Below are 24,129 nucleotides of genomic sequence, written 5' to 3' on the forward strand. Positions count from 1 at the left end.
AAGCAAATAATTTTACAATATGAGAGCAAAATATAGCCTTTGAGTACAGATGATATTTTCGTGTCTTACAATGGATTATAATTCTCATATTTATAGCTCTATTTAGGGAGACAAGGCCCGCAAATCAAGCTCCTTTTGAATGAGAAAAGACTGCATAATTGTTGGTCATTAATATAAGATTCTTTGTAACAGACGTTCATTGAATGCTGTCTTTCCCAACCGACATCTTCCTTTTAAATCTTTGTTCTCGATTTTAATTCCTTTGGAATTCACTCAGCACCGGTCACATGCTTGTATGCGGTGCCAACTATTATTTGATTCACTTCTTACCTGTCTTCAGTTTTATGTGTCATCTCGGTATTAGTCCAACTATCGATCGCTAACCAATTTTATCCTATACAACTATTTCATTATAAGCATCATCATCTTCTTGAATTATTTTTTGGAAGGCCAAAGTTTCTTCTCTCCGCCTTAATCTGATCTTTAAATAAGGCGTTATTCTCTAAGGTATCTTCTGCCATCGAGTATCTGTGGTCTCCAATTTAAAATCGTGTTGCTCTGAAAGTGCTTTCAGAAGCTATTGATGAAGCTGGAATAGTTAACACATCTCTTGTCATTCTTGAAATAATCAAAAATGTTAGTTCGTCGATTCTCCAATATTTTAGTAAGTTTTTATTTTCTTCATCATCACAAATATCAATAATTTCTTGCATTATATAAACATCAAGCTCGTTAATTTGTGAAGATTGAGATTGACTAATCATTTGTCGAATAACACTAAAAGGTCTCTGTGCTGCATTTTTTCAAGAGGTTGCGATGATGATGAATAGGTAGAAGTAGTTGGCGCTACAGTGATAATTAATATTTGGTAATATTTTTACACAACTCTAGTGTTTTGGTTACCTACAGTCACATGGTTAATTTGCGATTGCACAGTATGAGAACCATGTCTGGACTGGGTGGGAATTGAATCGCAACGCGGACGCCCTTCCCAACAAGCCAAACCTCTTTATGATGAATTTTCATATTCTTTTTTAAACCACCAGCCCGCCATGACCTACTCTATCTTTAAAAGATAATCGTTATTTATAAAAGCACGAATAGCCTATTCATTAGCTTTATCCTGAGTAAACCATTTTCAAATTTTTTTTATGCTCAACTGGTTGTCTAGTAGGAGGTAAAGGACCACCAACTCCAAATTGAAATTGACTCTAAGTTGAAGTTGGCCGACTAGTGGATGTTTCATCTAAGTTATCATTCTTTCTCCTTCATCCTCACTCAAATTCTCAAAATCGCAATATTGTGCTTCTAGCGCTTCGTATACAAGTGATTGATAATTAATACTAATATAAAGGTATTCCATCTACGTGAGTGAAGTCAACAATAGGATTAGGATTACTAGAACTAGCATTACCCTTAGTCAATTTACTAAATATTTTTCTTACATCTCTAGGAGCCATTTTTCTCAGAACAAATAGCAATACCGGTATAACAAAAATAAATGCGATAGCGAATTAAAATTGGAAAAAGTGTATCAGATGCTGACGTATAATTGATGTTGATGGAAGAAATAGTGGTGTAGTATCAAGGAAAAAATATTACAGAATTAGAGCAAAATAATAGAGTGATAGAATATAAATTGCATTTAGAACGAGAGAGATAGAGATAGATAAGAGAGCTTTGTGTGAAAAATGAATGAATGAAAAGAGGCATTTATAGTTTTAAAATAGGACCAATGTGTAATTTAATAAATTTATGGTTTAAAAACAAAATTAAGGGTTGGGGGTATTAGAGGGCACGAAGGCAAAAATAGCCTTTTTTTTGTTGTTGCCAATGGCTATCTTTTAATAAATAGATGTTTACTAATGGTACAAAACGGCCAGCTATTTCTTAAAAATTAAATAGTTCTAAGGGTACCGGTTCAGATCGGTTCTAAGGGTACTTTTTTAGGTACACTTTCAGTACCCTTTACCCTACTCCTCAAATCGGACTGGTCTGGAACTCTAAGGATCGCATGATGACAAGTCCCAGATTGAGTGTGTTGGCTAAATTATTGAAGATATATTCCTATTAAGCTATAGGTGCCATAATACAAAGGGGAAGAAAACGTCCCAACGTAAGACGGTAAGAGGGGATTGGTTAGAGGACTCCGGAGATCCTTCAGTATGAGTAGCCAGTGATTATGGTATGATTGTGGAGGAATAGTGACTTTAATATCTGTCCAAAAATGCTTTGCAATGATGCACTCTAGGAAGATGTGGCGGATGGATTTATCTCTACGATTACAGACAGGGCATGTGGTACAAATTATTAGTAAGAAGGCGCCCACGGAAGCATTGCCAAAGGAAAACTTTAATTTTGTTTAGCGTATAAAGGTCCCAAATCCATTGATAATTGGTGTCACTAGGGACAATGAGTTTGTAGACAGAACTAGTGGAGAAGAGGTCATTTGAAGTGTGGGGCCAGATAGGAAGGTCTCTACTAGCTCCGCCCTTGTGTGGCTATATAACCAATCAAAGAAAGTCATATCAATAAAAAGAATACTCCTCCTTTACTCTTTAGATTAGACCCACTGTGGTAGAATTTAAGGGTCAACCAAACTATATAGAGAACCAAGTTCTCTATAAGTTCCCACAGAAATCACGCACACTGCAGTGAGTAAATGACAGGAGGAATTTTACGTGGAAAATTCCCAACTCAACGGGATTAAAAACCACAACCTACCCTTGTAGGATTTCAATTTCACTACTAAGCAACTTTCAGATACAACCTATGTAACCTAGGAATTAACCTCTTAATCCCTCACTAACTTGTAACACTCGATTACAAGCCACTTTGTAATAACTCTATTACAAAGACTTTAAAACTCGACTAACTCTAGCCAAGACACAAACACAAGGGTTTAGGATTTACAAAGGGTTTCCTACGCAATGCTTCTAAACAAGCTAAGTAGGAATTACAATTGAAGAACTATTACAAAGTTACAACTCAACTAAGGACATACAATAACTTGATATGGGGAACTGGTCCGTAGTAGTGTTGTTCTTTGTTCTTGATGCACTTGAGAATCGTTTTCTTGATGATCAATCACAGTGAGTGTGCTTGAGTAAATTCTCTAAGTGTTCAAGTCATTTGTTTTTACCTTCCTTGATGTTAATAATGCATTTGTGACATCACTAGGATGATGTAAGCAAGGTAGGTAAAAGACACTCCCCATAAAGTTGACTGTTGCACTGTAGCATGTGCAGACAGTAACTTTACAGCTGGGGCAGTTGACTTGTGCAGTTTCCTCGGGAAACGGTAGCTATTTGTTCCCTATGTTGTTCCTTTGACTCTGAAAAGTTGAACCATATCCCAAGCTGGAACCTTTTGATCTTAAGGTCTTGAGAATGTGTAACAGATTCCATATCTCGTTCTTAACAGTAAGTATTTTAGATCATCAAAACATAAAAGGGATATACATATAGCCTATCACACTACCTCCTCACCCCCCTCTTACCTCCCTTGGCCACATTGTCGCCACCTTTGTCTTCCCTACCTCCCTTCTCACCTCCACATTATTGAGATAGGAGGAAAGGAGGAGCGAGATGGAGGAACAAGAAGGTGTTAGAGATAAAGGATGATGGTATTTTCTTTAGCCATGAAAGTATAGTAGAAAGTGCTCGCGCGCCCAAATATAAGTTAGAGTCATTCTTTGTGCCATATCAATGTTTTGTGTTCAATAGGCAAGCTTTAATAATAAATTAAGTGTTCAATAAGTACAAATGTAAATTGATGTGTTAAAATAAAAATTAGCATCAACTTTAAAGGGTTGTCTATGTAATTGGCTAAAAAAAAACGATGGGACTTGAGTTATGGTCGTCTAGATGGTAAAACTAGATTAAAGCATGCAAAGTGAGTCATGAAATCGCAAAGTATATCAGTTTTGAAAGTATTATTAATCTGCGTATTACTAATTCCTGCATTATTAATCCATGTATTAGTATAACTTGTTTTTACCCCAAACGACCCTTTAGAATTATATTTCAGCATTTGGGGGCGAAAGGAATAATTATAAGCTGGATCGACGCTTAAACATACATTATGCACAATACTACCAATTCAGCTACAAGTACCATTTGATAATTAAAAGCAACAACAGAAATTAGAAAGATAAAGAGCGAGAGGAGTAATTAGGCTGTGGGCAGGAGACTCTTTATATAAGGGAATACACTCTGTCAGACAAGTAAAATATCAGTTTATTTCCACAAACATTTCCCTTTATCCATTTGGCTGTAAGGCAATCAACAAGGGAATATTAATTGTTCTCATCCAATTAAGAGATTAACCCTGTAGCTTTTGCTCCTTTTTCCGCTTTTCATAGTCCTCCAAAATCCATATATCCACTGCATGCATACTCAAAAACATGCCTTTCAGTAAGAGAGTCATAGTTCGATGCTCTCTCTTTGAGTTCTTCCTTTTCAATTCCCATATGCAAGAAATTAAACCACAAACACATGGAACCTCTACTCTAACTGACATTGACATAACCGTGTTACATGTATTTATGTGCCTCGAAACACAAATTTGGATGGGTTGGAACAAGACTGAACCAAACTGAAAGCACCTTACTTTATCACAAAGTATAATGTATAGGCGAGTTTAGAGAAAAGTCTAGTCAATTTGACAATCAAAATCCTTTAAGATAATCATGCATGCATGCCCCACCAGCTTGTTTATTTAGGTCATAAGATTTGCCATCTCCTCTAGAGTAGTATTTCAGCGTTTGAGGCAAATGGAATAAGCTGCATCCCACCTCTAAAATATGCACAAAACTACCAAGTGTACCAACTATGTTAAAAACACCATGTGATAATTGAAAACAACATCACAATGATTAGAAATGAAATTAATGCATAAGATTAAAAGAGCGCAAAGTCAGGCAATAGTGAGGAGGCTCTTTATATAAGGCCTACTACAATTGAGTCTCTGTGAAAACATTTCCCCTTGCGGCCCTTCGATACTCTTTATGGTATTATGATCTAAATTATACAAAAAGTACCCCTTGCCGTATATGTAAAGTAGGAGTTCACCATCTTGGATGCTCAAAAGATTTATCCACAAATACAGCTCCCTAAGCCATCGTATTTCGTTGAAAGGGAAACGAAACGGGAAAATTGTCTCATGAATGAGATTAACCTTGTACCTTTTTCTCCATCTCCTCATTTCATATTCCTCCAAGATCCATATATCCACTGCATACCGATAAATATGCAAGTGACACAAAGCCAAACGATCCTCCTTCGCTAAGACAGTCATACTATGATGCCCTAATTGCTCTGAGTTGCACACACTTCCAGGATGAGGCATAGAAGAGAGTTCCTCCTTATCCATTCTAAACACCATGATTGCATTTGCACAAATAGGACTACCTTTTTCCTCTGAATCAAGGTGCGTGATCCAATGCAATGCTCCATTAACATCTACTGGAAAGTAATGTGGCAACAAGTTGAAAGTGGATGAAGGAATTTTTCTCCAAGTTCTCGTCTTGAATATGTATACTAAATATTGAAAGCAACTGCCTCGCTCTTGTTCATAAAGAAGCTTGAATTGTCTTGTTAATGGACAAAAATAAAGAGCACATAAGCAGCCTGGATGAAGTGTATGTTGTACTGTTACTTCCTCTTGTGTTAGCGGGTTCAAAACATAATAAGTAGAGTCCCACTTAAAATCTATAAATAGGACAACTCCTTGACAAGAGTATCGAAGAGAAGGGATGTGTTCCGAGCGCTTATTGATCGTAAGTCGAGTTCTGAGATGAGCTTTCCTGAACACATAAGGATTTTCAATACCAAACACGCAAAGATCCAGCTTTTCGGGGTAACTAAAATAACACTACATGAGATGCATGGGTTTAGCTCTTGTTTACACGAAAAATCGGATAATGTTAAATTTAGATATGGTTCTAAGGGTAAGCGAATCCCTTTGATACGAAATGACAATACAGGTATTTTTGCTATAAAATGGGAATGATGGACGGGAAGACTGAAATGAATTAGAAAAACAAACACAATGAAATCTTAATGTATCTTGGAGAACTTGCCTCTATTGCAGTCTATCCCCCTTTTTATAGTAGAGGATAGCTGCTTTATCTATAACAACATAATAAAATAATACATATAGTGGATGACCCATGATGGTTTGTCTCTTCCTTGATTCTCGTCAAGATTCTCTCCCTCGATGCGATTGTAACGGCTCTTGTCTGCGAGCTTGGCACTGGCTCGAGCTCGGTGTTAGGTCGAACCCCTAGTCTTGGTTCGAGCTTGAATTAGTGAACCCAAGATTTTTATAGTCCGTGTGAAATATTGAAGTGTCATGTCCTATATATATAAAGCAGAAAATAAGAAAACTAAGGTTTGATATGACAGCAAATATGTACTGATTGATCATAAAGAAAAGAACCGAGCAAACACAGCCATGACAAACTGGGATTTCTTTCTTTTATAGTGTAATGTCATTCAGAAATGTGAAAGAGGGGTATAATAATGGAAAAAAGAAAATCAAATCATATAATACGGACATGAGAAAAACTCAAATCACGCGAAAGCCTCAAGATATAGGAAGTAACCAAAAACATACACACATACAACATACCTTATCTATGTGGCGCAACATGGTGCACATGAACACATGCTCATTTTTTTATATTATGTAACAACATTTCTAACGATAAAATATTCTTTTATATATATATATATATATATATATTGTAATAATTAGTGTCGCAAAATTTTATATAGTTAAAATAATTATTTGTATTAAAATTAATAGCACTGGAAGATATACCATAAGTTGGGGTTCAATGATCCCAACATTTCTGATATGAAGTATAAGTATGTATATTAAAAATCACTAAAATTGCTAGGATAAAGTTAATTTTAACCTATAATTTTTAAATGGTAATGAATTTATGGTAAGAACCTAAGGTTGGACCCATCAAATTAAATTTTAGATTCACCTCTTCGTAATAGTGCAATCATGTTCTTAAAATCCTGGATACAATATATATTATTAATCAATAGGAAGAGGAACTTACAAATTGTCGAACCAAAAACCAGAGCGAGAGCGAAGGGGACCGAAGGAGGTAAAATTGAGGGAATTCTGGATTATATGTTGCTCAAGTACTATAGGAGACAAAATAAGGCTAAGAGCTTATTTAAATCGTTTAGGGATCAATGATACGTGGATTAAAAATCGATTTGGCTTTGGTTCTGGTTGTAGAATAATAGAATTATTGTTGTTTTGGACGACAATATTATCACTGGAACCCTAAATTATATTTTTTCAAACTTTCTAATGGGATCTTACATACTAGTAGTAATCTTTCTGTAAGCAAATATGAAATTATCTTATCTTGACTTATGAATGAGGGGTCGAATAGGAAATTCAGGAATTGGATTAATCCAAACGGGGACAAAGCGATAAGGACGTTATTTTGGGAGCTATGACCGAGTTTTCAGCCAAAAGCCCTGAGCACAAGCCTTATAAAAATAGCTATTTTCCTAAAAAAACGAGGAAAAATAGTTTCAAGCCATCAAATTACAAAATATACATATTTTTTGCCTATGATACAATTAAAATTTTGCCAAAAGAATTGAGAACATATGGCCATAGACTCATAGTTATACAGGGAAAGGTGATGTTAAAAAAATTTAAATAAAGCACCAAGGAGCAAAAGTAAATATAAGCAAATTCATCTTCTTTTTAAAAGTATTCAAGTTAACAAAAATAATACATATACATCTCGCTATCTAAGAACTTGAGTTTTGCGACTGTTTCACTTGTTCCTTTAGGTCCATTCATGGAAATTTACACATTTCGTTTCCTTCGTATTTGATTTTTGTCTAAGATCTTTATCAAAAGATGGTGATTTTCAAACAAACAATTTGGAGATTTTGATTAAATATTTACAGTACGAAGACATACCTATCAACGCGGAACAAGAAGAAAAGAGAACATTTTTGAAGCCATATCCTAGTGCGTCTATTTTATGGTCGACCAGCTTAATAATTGAAATTAGTTCTTTTTTATTTTTCTTTTTGTTAAAATGACATAGTATAGACGCTCTCAAAATAATAGCCAAAAAATATTTTTTTGTATATTGTTTGTGTGTATATATATATACACACACATACATATATATTTTTTATAGATATATACAAAAAATATATAAAGTTTAAGTATTTTTTTTTATGGCTATCAAATATAAATAGTTTTAGCTGCGAGGGCTAAAAGTTATCTTTCCTCATTTTTGTTAACCAATTTTCCAGCCCAGCTTATTAAACAAAATTAAGCATATTTGAGTTAATTCTTCCAAAACTATAGTTCCCTCATGGGCTTGGATTATTTTTGCAATAGTGATGGATACTTATGGATTATCAATGAATTTCCATTATCTCCATTAACAGCTTATTTAGAAGTCAAAATAGCACGGGCTAGCCAGGTTTCAGACTGGTAATTAAAAAATAGTCAGCGTTTGCAAAATTATTGAAAAATAGTCACTATTTTGTTGCAACTAACACGGAAAGTTTCAGCATATTATGTTGGAACTCCAACACACAGAAAGTTCCAGCATAATATACTAGAGATTAGAGCACATGTATATGGACTTCCACCATATTATGTTGAAATTCCAACACATTATGAAATTCCAGCATAAAGTTTACATGTAAAAAATTCGAACTCCAGCATATTCTGCTGGAATATATTCCCGATTTTAAATAATTTTTTTGTTTAGATTTATCTTTTACATGAAAAGTGGCTAATTTTCAATTTCTCACCAATTAAAATGCTATGAATTATGATATTTCATTACTAGATTTCATAAAAGCGTTACGGGTGCTCTTTGTGCAATGTATTTGCTGTTTTCACTTTGCTAAAATAAAAAATTCTTAAACAACATACTCAACATGCACATTTGATTTATTACTTGGAAACAACAACAACAACAACCCAATATAATTTCACTAGTGACCCAATATAATCTCACTAGTGGTGTTTGAGGAGGATAGTGTGTACGCAGACCTTACCTCTACCTTGGGATAGAGAGGCTGTTTCCAAATGACCATCGGCATCCTTCCCTCCAAGAACTCCCCACCTTGCTTTTGGGGTGACTCGAACTCACAACCTCTTGGTTGGAAATGAATGGGGTTTACCATCAGAGCAACCCACCTCTGTTGGAAAGAAAAATCAAAAGTTTTTACCTCAATTTATTATTTTGAGGAAATCGTGTGGACACTAGATAGTTACTAAAGATATGTCCAAAAGTGTCAAAATGTTGTCTCTGTTTCAGTAATTTAAGTCAGTTTATGATATTTGAAATGCCATTTTTAGTACATCAGTAACTACTCAGTTCTTAGTCATAGCAAAAGAACAAACAAATACTTCAACATTAAGAGGAGAAGGAAGACAAAAATATTATATATTGTTAGGATCGGATTATTGGGTAGTGCGGAATTTAGCCAAACAGCGTTATAATGACAATAACAAAGACAATGCAAGTTGATAATAACGGCAATTAAAGAAGATATGGTTCGGTCAAGTTGACCTAAGTCCACAAGCAGAGGAGAACAATTTTACTATACCAATAAGAGTACAAAATTAGAGTAAATGCTCTAATTAGTCCCAAATACCCCCAAGAGAATAACCTCACAAGATCACTCCAAAGAAAGGGTTCACACAAGTATTTTCTAACACTCACTCTCTTACAAAATACTCTATAATGAAATAAAGAAGGAGAAAGAAAGACAAGAGTAAAAAACTCTTGAATTGGTATGTTTACAAATGAGGAGAAACTCCTCTATTTATAGCAAGAAATCATTGGCTTAATAGTGGATATTATGTCATGGCAAATATCATGATCCACAAATTTTATTATAGTGGATATTATGTCATGACAAATGTCATAAAAATTTGGCCCCTACTTGAGAAGAAGCCAAATTAATGGCCAAATTACAAATCTTCACCTTAGCCTAATTTCGGCTTAAATATAGTAAATTTGCTCCACCTTCTCAGCAAAACCCCCAATGGATAAAGTCATTCTTCATAAATTCCAATCAAGTAGCTTAAACTTGGACACTGGAAGAGGTTTTGTGAACATGTCAGCATGATTGTCTCTAGTGTTGATCTTCTTAACAGAGATTTTTCCTTCAGCAATGGTTTCTCGGATGAAATAATACTTAATATTAATGTGCTTTGTCCTCTCATGATACATATGATCTTTAGTCAAGTGAATGGCACTTTGACTATCACAGAAAATGGTAAGACCATCTTGGTGTGAACTGAGTTCCGCAAATAGACCCTTCAATCATAAGGCTTCTTTGATTGCCTCGATCACTGCCATATATTCTGCTTTGATAGTAGATAAACCTACTACATGTTGTAATGTAGCTTTTCAAGTAATAGCGTAACCACCAATGCAAAATACTTAGCCTGTCAGTGATCTTCTTTTGTCAAGATCACCTGCATAATCTGAGTCTACAAAACCAACCAAAATGTTAGTATTTATCCCAAATTTCAAACGTGTGTTTGAAGTACCTCGCAAGTATCTGAGAATTCATTTCACAGCCCGCCAATGTGCTTTACCAGGACAAGCCATATACCGACTTACCACGCTTACTACTTGTGAAATATCTGGACGTATACAAACCATTGCATACATAATACTGCCGACTGTACTGGAATAAGGAACATGTTCCATGTACCTCTCTTCTTCCTCTGACTGCAGGGACTGAACATCTGATAACTTAAAATGAGCAGCAAGAGGTGTACTAACTGGTTTAGCATCTTTCATGCCAAACCTCTCCAAGACTTTCTCCAAGTACTTCTTCTGGGTCAGGAATAATCTATTGGCTTTTCGATCTCTTTTGATCTTCATGCTAAGGATTTTCTTAGCTGCTCCCAAGTCTTTCATCTCAAATTCACTTTTCAACTGACTTTTCAAATTGTGAATTTCTGTTAAATCTTTAGCAGCAATGAGCATGTCATCAACATAAAGTAATAAGTACACAAATGCACCATCATTTAACTTCCGGAAGTAAACGCAACTATCATATATGCTCCTCGAATAACCATGACCCAATATAAAAGAATCAAAACTTTTGTACCATTGTCTTGGAGACTGCTTTAATCCGTACAAGAATTTCTTCAACAAGCAAACATGATCTTCTTTTCTTTCAACTTCAAATCCTTCGGGTTGATGCATGTATATTTGTTCCTCAAGTTCGCCATATAAGAAAGTTGTCTTAATATCAAGTTGTTCTAATTCCAAATCATACATGGCAATGGAGGCAAGCAAGACACGAATAGAGCTATGTTTAACAATAGGTAAGAATATATCATTAAAATCAACTCCTTGTACGTGACTATAGCCCTTTGCAACTAATCGTGTATTATACCTCGCATCTTCAACTCCTGGAATGCCATCCTTTTTCTTGAAGACCCATTTGCAACCAACAATTCTTTTTCCTGATGGCGGCTTCACAAGAGACAAAGTACCATTCTTGTGGAGAGACTCAATTTCTTCATTCATTGCAATCAGCCACTTGGCTGAGTCAGCACCAGAAACTGCTTCTGAATATTTTGATGGTTCTCCAATTTCTTCAGTTTTTTGTGCAACTGAAAAAGCAAATGCAACATAATCTCCAAACCTTAATGGTTGTTTACCTTCTCTTCTTGGTCTATGTTTGACTATAGAATGCTCTTCTTCTTCTGGTTCAACTTCAGGAGTCTCAACTTTAGGAATTTAAGCTTCTGTCTCAACTTTAGGAGTTTCAACTATATTTTGCTCCAAAGTTGATGAGCTTGGCTCAAAAGGAATGCCAATCTCAATCTCCACCTAGTTTTGTGTACTCTTTCCTTTATCTGTATTACAAGAACTAGAAGACTCTTTTCTAGAATATAACATAGAGGATTCATCAAAGGTTACATCTTTGCTAATTATAAATTTTGGTGTATGGGATCAGGATACCATAGTTGGTATCCTTTCACCCCAGATGCATACCCAAGGAAAATGCACTTTTTAGCCCTTGGCTCTAATTTTCCATCATTTACATGCATGTATGCAAGGCAACCAAATATCTTTAAATCAGAATAATTAGCAGGAGTACCTAACCACATTTTCTCTGTGAGTCTTAAAGTTCAAAGGTGCAGAAGGAGCTCGGTTAATAATATAACAAGCTGTAGAGATAGCTTCTGTCCAAAAGTCTTTTGTCAACCCAACATTTAAAATCATGCAGCGAGCCCTTTCCAAAAGAGTTCTATTCATCCTTTCTGCCACACTATTTTGCTGAGGTGTCATTCTCATAGTACGATGTCGGGCAATTCCTTCATTCTTGCAAAATTCGTTGAATTTATCATTACAAAATTTCAAGTCATTATCTGTTCTAAGTCGCTTAACTTGTTTTCCTGTTTACTTCTCAATCAAAACTTTCCATTATTTGAAATTTAAGAAAATAACACTTTTATTTTTCAGGAAATAAACCCAAACTTTCCTTGAATAATCATCAATGAAAGTTAACATATACTTGGCACCACCTTTTGATGGGGTACGTGAAGGACCCCAAAGATCTGAATAAATGAAATCCAAAGTACCTTTTGTTCTATGAATCGCTGGAGATTTGAAGCTGACTCTTTTTTGCTTCCCGAACATACAATGTTCACAGAACTCTATATTTTTGGTACTTTGGCCACATATGAGACTTCTTTTGCTGAGGATGGAAAGACATTTTTCACTCATATGCCCCAATCGCATATGCCACAATTTGGTGATGTTAGAATTTGATTTATCTGATATTGAAACTGCAGTAGCACCTGTAACAGTAGATCCCAAAAGAGTATACAACGTACCAGATCTCCGTGCTTTCATGATCACAAGAGCACCATGAGAAAATTTCAGAACTCCACCTTCACCTGTGTACTTACACCCAAGAGATTCTAGAGTGCCCAAAGAGATGAGATTTTTCTTCAAGCCGGGAACATGTCTAACATCGGTGAGAGTTCTCACCACACCATCGTGTATTTTGATTCGAACTGTACCTTTTCCAATAACTTTGCAGGCAGCATTGTTGCCCATCAAGACACCTCCACCTCCAATAGATTCATATGTGGTAAATAAATTCCGATTGAGACACATATGATAAGAACAACCTGAATCTAAAATTCACTCATTGTTAGATTTGAAACTATTATTAGTTGCTAAAAAAATAGTTCCCTCAGTCTCATCAGCAACTACACTTGCTTCGGCAGTGTCAGTATTTTTTTTGTTCATTTTTCTTTTCTGTATGCTTTTATTTATTTTTCAATTTAAAGCATTTATAAATAATCTTTCTTATTGGATCTACCTCTTATGAATAAGCCTTCCCCTTAGTTCCCACTAGTTTTTCTAGTAATATCTCTATCTATTTGTTCTTTTAATTTCAAAATATATTTGATATCTTTATAAGAGATATTATCCTTTCCATAAAGCATAGTATCTCTTATATGTTTAAACGACTGGGGTAAGGAAACAAACAATAACACAACTTGATCCTCATCTTTGATTTTAGCATCTATGTTACTTAAATCCATAAGAAGAGAATCGAATGTATCAAGATGTGTAAGTATAGAGGTACCTTCAGCCATACGAAAATTGTAGAGTTTTTGCTTTAGGTAAAACCTGCTTTCTACTGTTCTTTTCATATATAGGGTTTTAAGCTTTTCTCATATACCTTTGGCTGAGCTTTCTGCTGGAACTTCACGCAAAACCTCATTTGAAAAATTTAAAATAATACCTGCTTTTGCCTTTTTGTATATGACGACAAACTTCTCGTCCGTCATTTTATCCGGCATCTTCTCCTTTCCTTGCAGTGCCAAATCTAAGCCATCCTGAATTAGGATAACTTCCATCTTTAATTGCCACATTCCGAAGTTTGCAGTTCGGTCAAATTTCTCAACATGAGAATTTGTTAGAGTCATTTTGGCTATTTAAACTTACCCGGTTGGATCTGGCTCTGATACCAATTTATTAGGATCGGGTTACCGGGTAGTACGAAATTTAGCCGAACAACGTTAAAATGACAATAACAAAGACAATGCAAGTTGATAATAACGACAATTAAAGAAGATAAAGAAGACACAAATTTAACGTGGTTCGGTCAAGGTGGCCTACGTCCACAAGCGGAGAGGAACAATTTTACTATACCAACAAGAGTACAAAAGAGAGTACAAAATTAGAGTAAATACTCTAATTAGTCCCAAATACCCCAAGAGAATAACCTCACAAGATCACTCCAAAGAAAGGGTTCACACAAGTGTTTCCCCAACACTCACTCTCTTACAAATTATTCTATAATGAAATAAAGGAGGAGAAAGAAATACAAGAGTGAAAAGCTCTTGAATTGGTGTGTTTACAAATGAGGAGAAGCTCCTCTGTTTATAGCAAGAAATCCTTGGCCTAATAGTGGATATTATATCATGACAAATGTCATGATCCACAAATTTTGTTATAGTGGATATTATGTCATGACAAATGTCATAAAAATTTGGCCCCCACTTAAGAAGAAACCAAATTAATGGCATATTACATATATGATCCGCTGAAATTGTCCATTAGCGCAGGTAAATATAACAAAGCAAATAACCTATTATTATATTTAAAGCAATCACAAGACTTGACACTTTAAAAGTATTCACATAGTCAATGTATATAGGTAAGATTTATATACCAGCCACTATTCTAACTAACCTTCTATGAGGATCTCAGGAGGTTAATAAACTTAATTAGTTGGCATCTTAGAAGTTTAATTTGAATATTAAAAGTGCATGAAGGATCAGTTTTTCTCATGACTTTTGGGCTTAATTTCTCATGGAAGACAAACGGACATTTTTCATTATTCCATCTAGTAGAGACTTTGAGGATATATTAACTGACTATAGTCTATGGAACAGAAGAGGAATGCTATGAACATGCCTTTTACTAATTATACTATTGGGCTGGTATTTGGGCCAGTTGTTAAAATGACGAAATATCAATATGTGAGGTAGGATCCGGGTTGAGAAAATTTATTAAAATATTATAGTGCTGAAGGGAAATAGAGGAAATATTAATAGCAGGAGTGTGCAGTTGTTAGGCTAAGCTAGAACTTGTCTTTTCTTTTCATTAGCTATTTTGTTATAGCAATCTGTAACCTCCCTTTTCTTATTTTCTATTTTTTTTTCTTCCATAAATCAGTTATAATTCCTCAATTTGGTTTAATATTGGATTATCCTTACATTTAGTAAATATGGATCCATTATATTAGTGCTCTCGTTGTCCCTCCTCTACCAACTGGGTGACTTGACATGGCTGTTCCAATTTCAGTACATATCTATTCAGACATGACCGCAACCCTGGTGTTCGACCAAATGCCTCATTGCTTCTCCAAGGTGTTTGTTGATCCACAAACCAAACAAAATCCCAGCCTATTAGAGTTTGAGCACTCTAGTGCTGCTGTCATTTTGTCTGTTGAATCTGCAAATATTTCTGATGCAGTCGCCATTTACTCTGAGTTGAACTCTGGTTTGGACGATAATACCACAAAGGAAGAAGATTTCGTGACGACAAATCTTAATTCGCAGCTACTTGTGATTGTTACTGGAAACACAAAGTCAGAAATTAAGCGGCATGAATCTCTGTCCATTGCCCCTAATTTCACAGACCTTGAGAAATCTGGTGTTGCTTCCTCACTGTTCGATGAAATGCTTGACTATAGTGGAGCGTTTCGGTATAGTCTAATCTCTGAGAAGGTGGTTGCTCAATATATGTGACTTCATTTTCCATTTGATCCCGGTTCAGTAACTGGACGTGTGTTTGACAGTATAGAAATTGTGTTTGATAATAGTCTTCAGTTGAATCTTCCATGTATTACACCACTATCAACAATGGCATTGGGAGAGAAATCCATGGTGTCTACTGCAGGCCAGCTGTTACACACAATGTCCCAACCGTGCGACCATTCCAGGATGTTCCTCCATGAGTTATCCGTTGCCAATATCTGTACCCCTATGGTTAAATCTGAGTGAAAAAATGGAAACTCAAGCCCTACGGACAAGTTATTTGTTGAAAGCTTACAACGAATTGACACCAAGTCGCCCTGGGGTGGTATTGAGACTATCGCGAACAGTGCAATAAGAGCTTGTGCTAGTCATACTGCTATTTGCATGAGCAAAGTTAAAGGAAAATTATGGGTCAGCGAATTTATACAGGAGCTTGACATGGAATTTGGCTGTATGGTTTTCTATACACTATCGGATTGGGTAACATCATAATATTTTATGGTTGTAATAGAGCTACTGCTTCATTTCCACCTGATTTTAGACTACCCAATTGCAAGTGGGTAGATACTGGTCAAGTAAGTGATTCCTTTGATATCCGACAATGCAACCAAATTGAGTTCCCCAGTAAGAAGTTTCGCATTGCTCGAATACTTGTTGGGCATACTGCTATCTGCTTAAACCATTACTATATGTTTGCTATTTGTTGCTGTGTGGACAATTGGTTCGATAATGGGCAAGGATATAAGGCTAATTCAAGGGGAATTGACATGGGTGGTAAAAAGAGTGATAGTTTTACAAATTCTCGTGCATCTTACGGAATACTGGATAGTTTTGTTTGGATGTTACTAGATGGTGGTCCTTCATGTGCACTTTCTGATTTTGATCATGACGATGGCCACAACATATTAAACAACTTGTTTGTTGCTGATGGCAGAGGGCTTCCCAGATTTAGTTGAAGGCAAAGCAAGATTCACTTCTCAAATCCTCAGTTTATTTTTTCTTCAATCTGAATCTGAGATCCATCTGTTGATAACTCATACAGACCACATTTCACGAGGACTCGAGGCACCAAAAGCTGTGCTCCAACATCTGCGAGATGCACACCCCTTAATACATGTTTTATGTCATAGGAAGCACAGAGAAGTTTCAAGTCACGCTTGGTCTGATATAGAATCTGGCCTGCTAGGAAACCTTTACCACCCTCACTTTATTTGTCGTGAGATTGTTATTGCACCTTGGTGCTTTACCTCATGTCATGACGTATGTAGAACCCTTGAGGACATTGCCTGCTAGAAAGCTTGCTTTGGGCATCGCTAACTTGTCTATTGTGGCTGAACAATTGCAGAAGGTTATGACAGTGATCAATATTTTTATGCAGGATTTTGTGCAACTTATTTGAAACTGGTGCAGCTCAATGGCCTCTTTCCCATTTGTGGTGGTGCATATTTGTTTAAATTGTTGGCACATAAGGTTAAGGGTGCTACTACTTCTTTTGAAGATGGTGTCTATGGAAATTTACCATGTCCTGAATCTATGTCTGCTACAAGGAATATAACCTATGTGACCACAAAGGTGACGATATCTTATGTGATGTCCTTATATACCATAGCTATGAGTTGTTATATATGTCTCCTCATGTGCCTATTGATATATCCAAACTCATCAAGCAATGACCTCTTTCACTTAATTACAGCTAAGTTTGGAGTGACTGATTCATCTGCATTGCTTGAACTGAAATCCAAATGGGATACTGAACCGTCCAACAAGAAGGCTAAAAATATTCTGCAACCTACATTGAGCATGCTTGCCATATCTAGCCCTGCATTTTCAGACGCTTTATTGTTTGCTGCTTTGCTCTTGGAAACAATGTCAACGCTTGATATTGTTATTGAGGTGGACTACATTCTAGGAGATATCCCAAGAGCCACAAGTTACGTGATGGGATATGGCAGTACTTACCAAAGACAAGTTGGCCATAGTGCTTACTTTTTTGTCTTTGTCATGAATGATCCTATTTTTGTCAATTGTTGTGGAGTCTATACCACCTGGTTTAGCAGAAAGTTGAGTCTTCCTAATTTCCTCATTGGTGTCATTTTCTGTGTGTTGCTACCTACAAGCTCAACAGGTTGGGGTTACTGCGTTTTGTGTAAATTGAATGAAGATCAACAATATCTTGATGATTGGATGAGTTGCTGCTGTGGTGCAACTAATAAGGAAAATATGCAGAGTTATGGACAAGAGCTAAATTTCTTTGACAGTTCTACATCACCTTGGAAATGGGCTTTCTTGCAAGGTTTTACAATGCTCCTTCAGAACAGATATCAAAGGCAAACAATTTATATTCATATTACATTACGCAAGGCCAAGGGAATGAATGTTGTGTGGGAAGAGCCTGTTGAAGTAAATGCCCAATTATTGATGTTCTTCCTTGTACTATTTCTCTTACATGGATTAAAAGCATATGTTGGAGTCTTGTTGCTTCAAACTATATTTACTGGTTTTACAAATGGCAGACAGAAGCTTGCTTTGAATCTGGAAGGCACGGGAGATATGTATTTCACTATAAAAGGCTTAATCTTGCCTTATAGTCAAATTATTGCAGATGGTGCTTTGAGGCATCCTTGGAGTGAATTGAATTCTAATGATATATTGCCTATGCACAATGAAGCAACGACAATTCTTGAGAGCAAATTCCGTAGCTCGAACCTTGAGGACAAGGTTCTTATTGAGGGTGAGAGTATTGTTACGAACATACTTTTTACCAATTATACTATTGGGCTGGTATTTGAGCCAGTTGTTAAACTGAGGAAATACCAATATGTGATGTGGGATCCGGGTTGAGAAAATTCATTAAAATATTACACTGCTGAAGGAAATAGAGGAAATATAAATAACAGGAGTGTGTAGTTGTTAGGCTAAGCTAGAACTTGTCTTTTCTTTTCATTAGCTATTTTGTTATAGCAATCCGGAACCTCCCTTTTCTTATTTTCCATTTTTTTTTGTTCCATAAATCAGTTGTAATTCCTCAGTTTGGTTTAATATTGGATTATCGTTACATTTAGTAAATATGGATCCATTACAAGGAACGTAGGAGGCATAATTATGATTACTTGTCTTTGGGTATGCACACTTGCACGTGTATCCTATCTCAATAAGTATATAATTTTTAAAATTTACATAAATATTATATTAACAAATTGCTTTTGAATTATAAAATAAAAATTAAAGGTAGGTTTTAGTTCCTTAAGATAGTAATTGTTGATCTTATTTAAGCCAACTTAATAGAAGAATAATGTGATATATAAAAGTCTTCAACCATCTTAGTCAATATTTTAAAAGTGTGAATCCTTTAGAGAATAAAATTATAAATACGGACAAAGTACTTTTTTGGAAAATCATAAAGTTTTGTACTCTATTAAAAAGGTTAAATAATAAATACAAGAAAATAATAAATTTAGTTCTTTACATAGGATAAATTTCGTATGATTAGGAATAGTTGTTTTAATTAATGTATGTTTTTAACCCAAGTAGAGTTTAGCTGTTTCTCCATAACTAGAAATTGGAGAGACAAATTCATTTGCATGTAGAGCCTCCACTTGTATTTACGCAAATAAATAAAATTTCAAGAGATAAGTTTATGTCAGTTAAAAGAAGAATGAATAATTAACCCAAATAGCCGCTAAAAATAGCCCGTGGAGTATAGAGTATGCATAATTTATGTATTTTATGTGTATAATTATATATAATGAATGTATAATTTTTGTATATGACTAAAAAAAGTAAACAATAAATATGACTGGTTATTTGTGTAAAGATACCTTCTAAGGATTTAAACTCAGTACTAATAGCTTTTCACTTGGTTTGTTATTCAAGTGCAGAGCCAGTTGAAGAAAAAGTTATATGCACGGGATGATACGTTTGATTTAGGGTGTGTTTGGTACGACGGTTTTCCCATTTTTTACTGTTTGGTTGCACAAAATAATTTGAAAAATATTTTATTAGATATCACATTTTTCTGAAATTGAAGAAAAATGCCTTCCACAAAAAAAGTTAGGAGAATATTTTCCAAAAACTCCACCTACCCTCACATCTAACCATAACCCCCCCTCCCCCCACAATTTTTTTCTTTTGTATTTTTAATTTTCTGTTTTTGCCTTTTTTTTCCTCCCCCACCCAACCCACCCCCCACCCCGCAAATTTTTTTGTTACTTTTTTTTTGTATTTTCGATTTTCTATTTTTTCTGTACCCAACACATTTTTTTTTAAAAATATTTTCAGTTCTGTTTTTTTTTTTTTTTTTCAGTTTACATGTTCGAAATTTTACGAGTTCCAAAGTTATGAGTTCAGAGGTTTATGTGTTTGGAAGTTTGCGGGTTTAGAAATTATAGAGTTTACGAGTTCGAAAGTTTAATGGTTTAGAAGTTTATGAAATTTATGGGTTCGGAAGGTTGTTGGTTCGAAAGTTTATTGGTTCATGTTTATTGTATCTAAATTATCATTTATGAGAAGTTATTTTTCTTAATTTGCGTACCAAACATCGAAAAATGAGTAAGATTACTATTTGTTTTCCAAAAAAACTTTTTCTTGAAAAACGTTTACCATGGAAAACATTTTCCGTTATACCAAATACACTCTTAGTTTTTTCATAATTTTTTCAAATGGATAATATTTTATTTTTAATCTCTTCATTATCTCTTTTTTCTTTTTCTAGTTTTGTGTTTTTTTTTATTTTTCTACCTTTTTTTGGCTAAGGATTATTTTTCTACCATCATTTTCTACTATTCTTTGGTAGACGTGCACTGCCGACATCTTGTCTAACGCAACCGCAACTTATTAGCGGCATACATATGGTTTCAATATTCGAAATGCCCTTTCACTTGTTACCCATAATCAAACCAATTCTTCTCCCCCAAAACCCTATCAAAACCCTAGTTTACACCACAACCATGTCTTCTTGGTCATGTTCAAGATGCACATTCTTGAACCCTCCTCTTTCATCCCAAAAATCATCCTGCCAAATCTGTTCATCTGACCCACCCCCCTCCATCTCATCAGACCCATCAATTTCAGTCACGAAACTCAAATGGGCATGTAAAGCTTGCACCTTTTTGAACCCTTACCACAGTATTAGTTGTGATGTATGTGGCACTAGGGCTTCAGCTTCTGGACTTGCTAATCTTGAAACTGATGATGATGATGATGAGTTGGATTCTTCTGTTGGCAGTGTTTTTATGCCTTTATTGAGGCCTTGTAATAACAAGGGGAAAAATAGTATTAGGGTTCCTATTAGGGTTGATGATGATATTAAGGAGTCTGTTAGGGCTAGATGTGTAAATGCTGCAACCAAGAGGAAAAATAGAGAGGACCCAATTGGGGTTGAGGAGGATGAGATTGATTCTGTGGGATATAAGGGTGTTAAGACTGCAACTAAGGCGGTTGACATTTCGGGTATATTGAAGTTCTTTCTGTTTAATTCTGTTTTTTTTGTCTATGGAACTTACGTTTTTTTTTATAAATATTTTAACATGAATTAGCTGATAAAAGAGACTCCTTTTTTATTGGTTTCTTGCATATAATAGTGTCTTGGAGTAGGTTTGCATTAGCACAAATACTGTTTATGGGGCGATTTCTTGAGAATAGTAACTTTTTTGGATACGTTTTGGACTCCCACGTTGGAATGAAGTGGGACCAAATGGAGCAGAATGGAGAATTGTCTTTGAAATTAGCTGATAAAAGATGTCCTGTTTTTGTTGGTTTTTTGTTGGATTTAGCACAAATACTGTTTTAGGGTTGGTTTCTTGAATATGTGGATGTTTTGAACTGTATCGGAATGAAATGGGACGGACCGGAATAGATGTATAGGGGCCACATAGTTGACACCAACTAGTTTGAGTGTGAGGCTTAGTTGACTGATGTGATATCTTGAACTCCTCTTAGAGTTCAGCCCCGTTTCACCACTGATTTCAGATTTTAACCAGCGGCTCTAGTTTTGCTTGCTTCATGATATATTTGTAATAAATCTATTTGTTTAAGTAATAGTCTTTTGATTGAGAAGATATGCAATTCCCATCTTTCCCTTGTGTGCTCCAATTCGAAATTTGCTGATTGATTCTTGATCTTCATGATCTTGTAGACTGGTTGGATCATGTACAGAGATATGATAATCGGAACTTCTCCCAGGAAAAAAAAGAATAAAAGTACTGTATGGGAAAAGGTGGTTTTTCTGGGATTTATGATGTTTAGCATGTTTATCACAATTGAAAAGGATTATTTGTGAACTTTTAAGTTGTATTGCACCTAAAACATTGCATTAATTGTTGGCTTGCGAAACTCTTGATCTCCAAACTTATCCCAACATCTTTGTTTGGTTTATTGTAATAAGCCATTTGATGCTATTACGCACTTTTTTTATCCAAGGAAATCTAGGTTTTATGTTGGAAGAGTTCACTTTTTGGGATGAATTGGTCTCTTAACTTTGACTTTATGCTGCCTTATTCTTTCCCTACTTATAAGTGCAGTGATTTGTGTTGCAGATTTGGTGGAACAGAAACCAGGCAAAACTTTATCAGCCAATAACTCCAAAGCATTGAAGATCTTGACCTATAATGTATGGTTTGCAGATATAGAGATGCCCAAGAGGATGGAAGCTCTAGGTGACCTTATTGTACTGCATTCCCCAGATGTTATATGTTTTCAGGTTATCATCATTTACATATATGTAACTTTTAAAGAGAAACTATTCCTTGCATGAACGTTATTGACTCTATAATTTGTTGTTTTGTCACCCATTCAGGAGGTTACTCCAGAAAGTTATGACATTTTTCAGCAGTCTAGTTGGTGGAAAATGTATTCTTGTTCAATTTCAAATGTGATGGAACTTACGAGAGGATACTTCTGCATACAGGTGATTAGTTAGTACGCCTTGCATATTTGGTATTGATGTGTTTTACGGCTGATAATATGATGATTAGTTTTGTTTTCTTTTTCTTTGTGACCATGATATATCATCTATTACACCTGCTTTGAGCACTTATGATTGTTCTGGAGTTCTTGCTACAATGAAGATAATTAGTTCTCATATTATACCTAGAGAGGCCTCAGTTTTCACTTAGCATAACAGAGCTTTCATGTTGACCCTAGCCACTAAAAGTCTCTCTATAGTGTTGTCGTTTACTCTCACTTCTAATCTGAAACATCTCAATAATTGCTCAACATGAATCCTTGCAGTTTTGTTTTTGAAAATTTAGTCCATTTTATAGTTAAACTTGGTCTTTGACAAAATTTTGCAGTTAAGCAAACTTGGAGTGAAATCCTACAGTTGCAAACCATTTAGCAATTCGATAATGGGAAGGGAACTGTGTATTGCTGAGATCGAAGTTCAGAAAGATAAGACATTGGTTGTTGCTACCAGCCATCTTGAGAGTCCCTGCCCTGGGCCACCCAAATGGGATCAAATGTTCAGCAAGGAACGTGTGGAGCAAGCTAATGAAGCTGTGAAGTTACTTGAGACAAAGCCAAATGTAATTTTTTGTGGTGATATGAACTGGGATGACAAACTGGATGGTCAATTTTCTCTACCTGATGGGTGGGTTGATGCTTGGGCAAAAATGAAGCCCGAAGAAATTGGTTGGACATACGACACCAAGTCAAACAAAATGTTAAGTGCCAACCGGACACTGCAGAAACGTTTGGACAGGTTCGTTTGCAAACTGCAAGATTTCAGTATAAGTGATATTAGTATGATTGGGAAGGATGCAATTCCACATCTCACATATGTCAAAGAGAAAAAAGTGAAGAGTGAAGTTAAGAGACTTACACTACCTGTTTTGCCTAGTGATCATTTTGGCCTGCTTTTGGAGATCTCTCCTCAGTAGTCCAAAGTTCAAAGATATATTGCTTATGAGCAGAGTGCTTCTATTGCCTCCCCTTATCCTTCTCTCAGTATATCATCTTTGCTGTGTAGTTTTTGTTTATTTGACCTCTAATCAATGTAAAGGGTCTTAAAAGCTTTTGTGGAGCAATTTTTTGTGTACGTTACTTGTCCTCGTGAATGCACAGAGGATTCCGCAGAGTGGGGATGATATGCAAAGAATGATACGTTCTATGTCTTATAGTTTCTTATAGCATATCAGTTTTACGCTTCATTTTCCATATGTTGGAACTTGCCTTGTGGCTTTAGTTCGATCAACTATTAACAATTCTCTACTGCTTCTGGTCTTTTATAATCACACAATTGCATCTCCATCACTTGCTTTAGTGATAAAATGCTGTTATCATCCCTTGATCAACAAAAAAAGG

At 35.4% G+C, this 24,129-nt stretch overlaps 1 protein-coding gene across 1 annotated transcript; it reads left to right on the forward strand.

Annotated features, from left to right (window-relative positions):
* The first annotated feature begins 20,616 nt into the window (after positions 1-20,616).
* Positions 20,617-24,059, forward strand: LOC107826971 (uncharacterized). Its single transcript, XM_016654017.2, has 4 exons — positions 20,617-21,279; positions 22,365-22,528; positions 22,625-22,735; positions 23,121-24,059. The coding sequence occupies exons 1-4, from the start codon at positions 20,679-20,681 to the stop codon at positions 23,703-23,705; spliced, it is 1,461 nt and encodes a 486-aa protein (XP_016509503.2). The 5' UTR covers positions 20,617-20,678; the 3' UTR covers positions 23,706-24,059.
* The last annotated feature ends 70 nt before the right edge of the window (positions 24,060-24,129 follow it).

The sequence above is a fragment of the Nicotiana tabacum genome, chromosome 17 (genome assembly GCF_000715075.1).
Source record: "Nicotiana tabacum cultivar K326 chromosome 17, ASM71507v2, whole genome shotgun sequence".
Classification (NCBI taxonomy): domain Eukaryota; kingdom Viridiplantae; phylum Streptophyta; class Magnoliopsida; order Solanales; family Solanaceae; genus Nicotiana; species Nicotiana tabacum.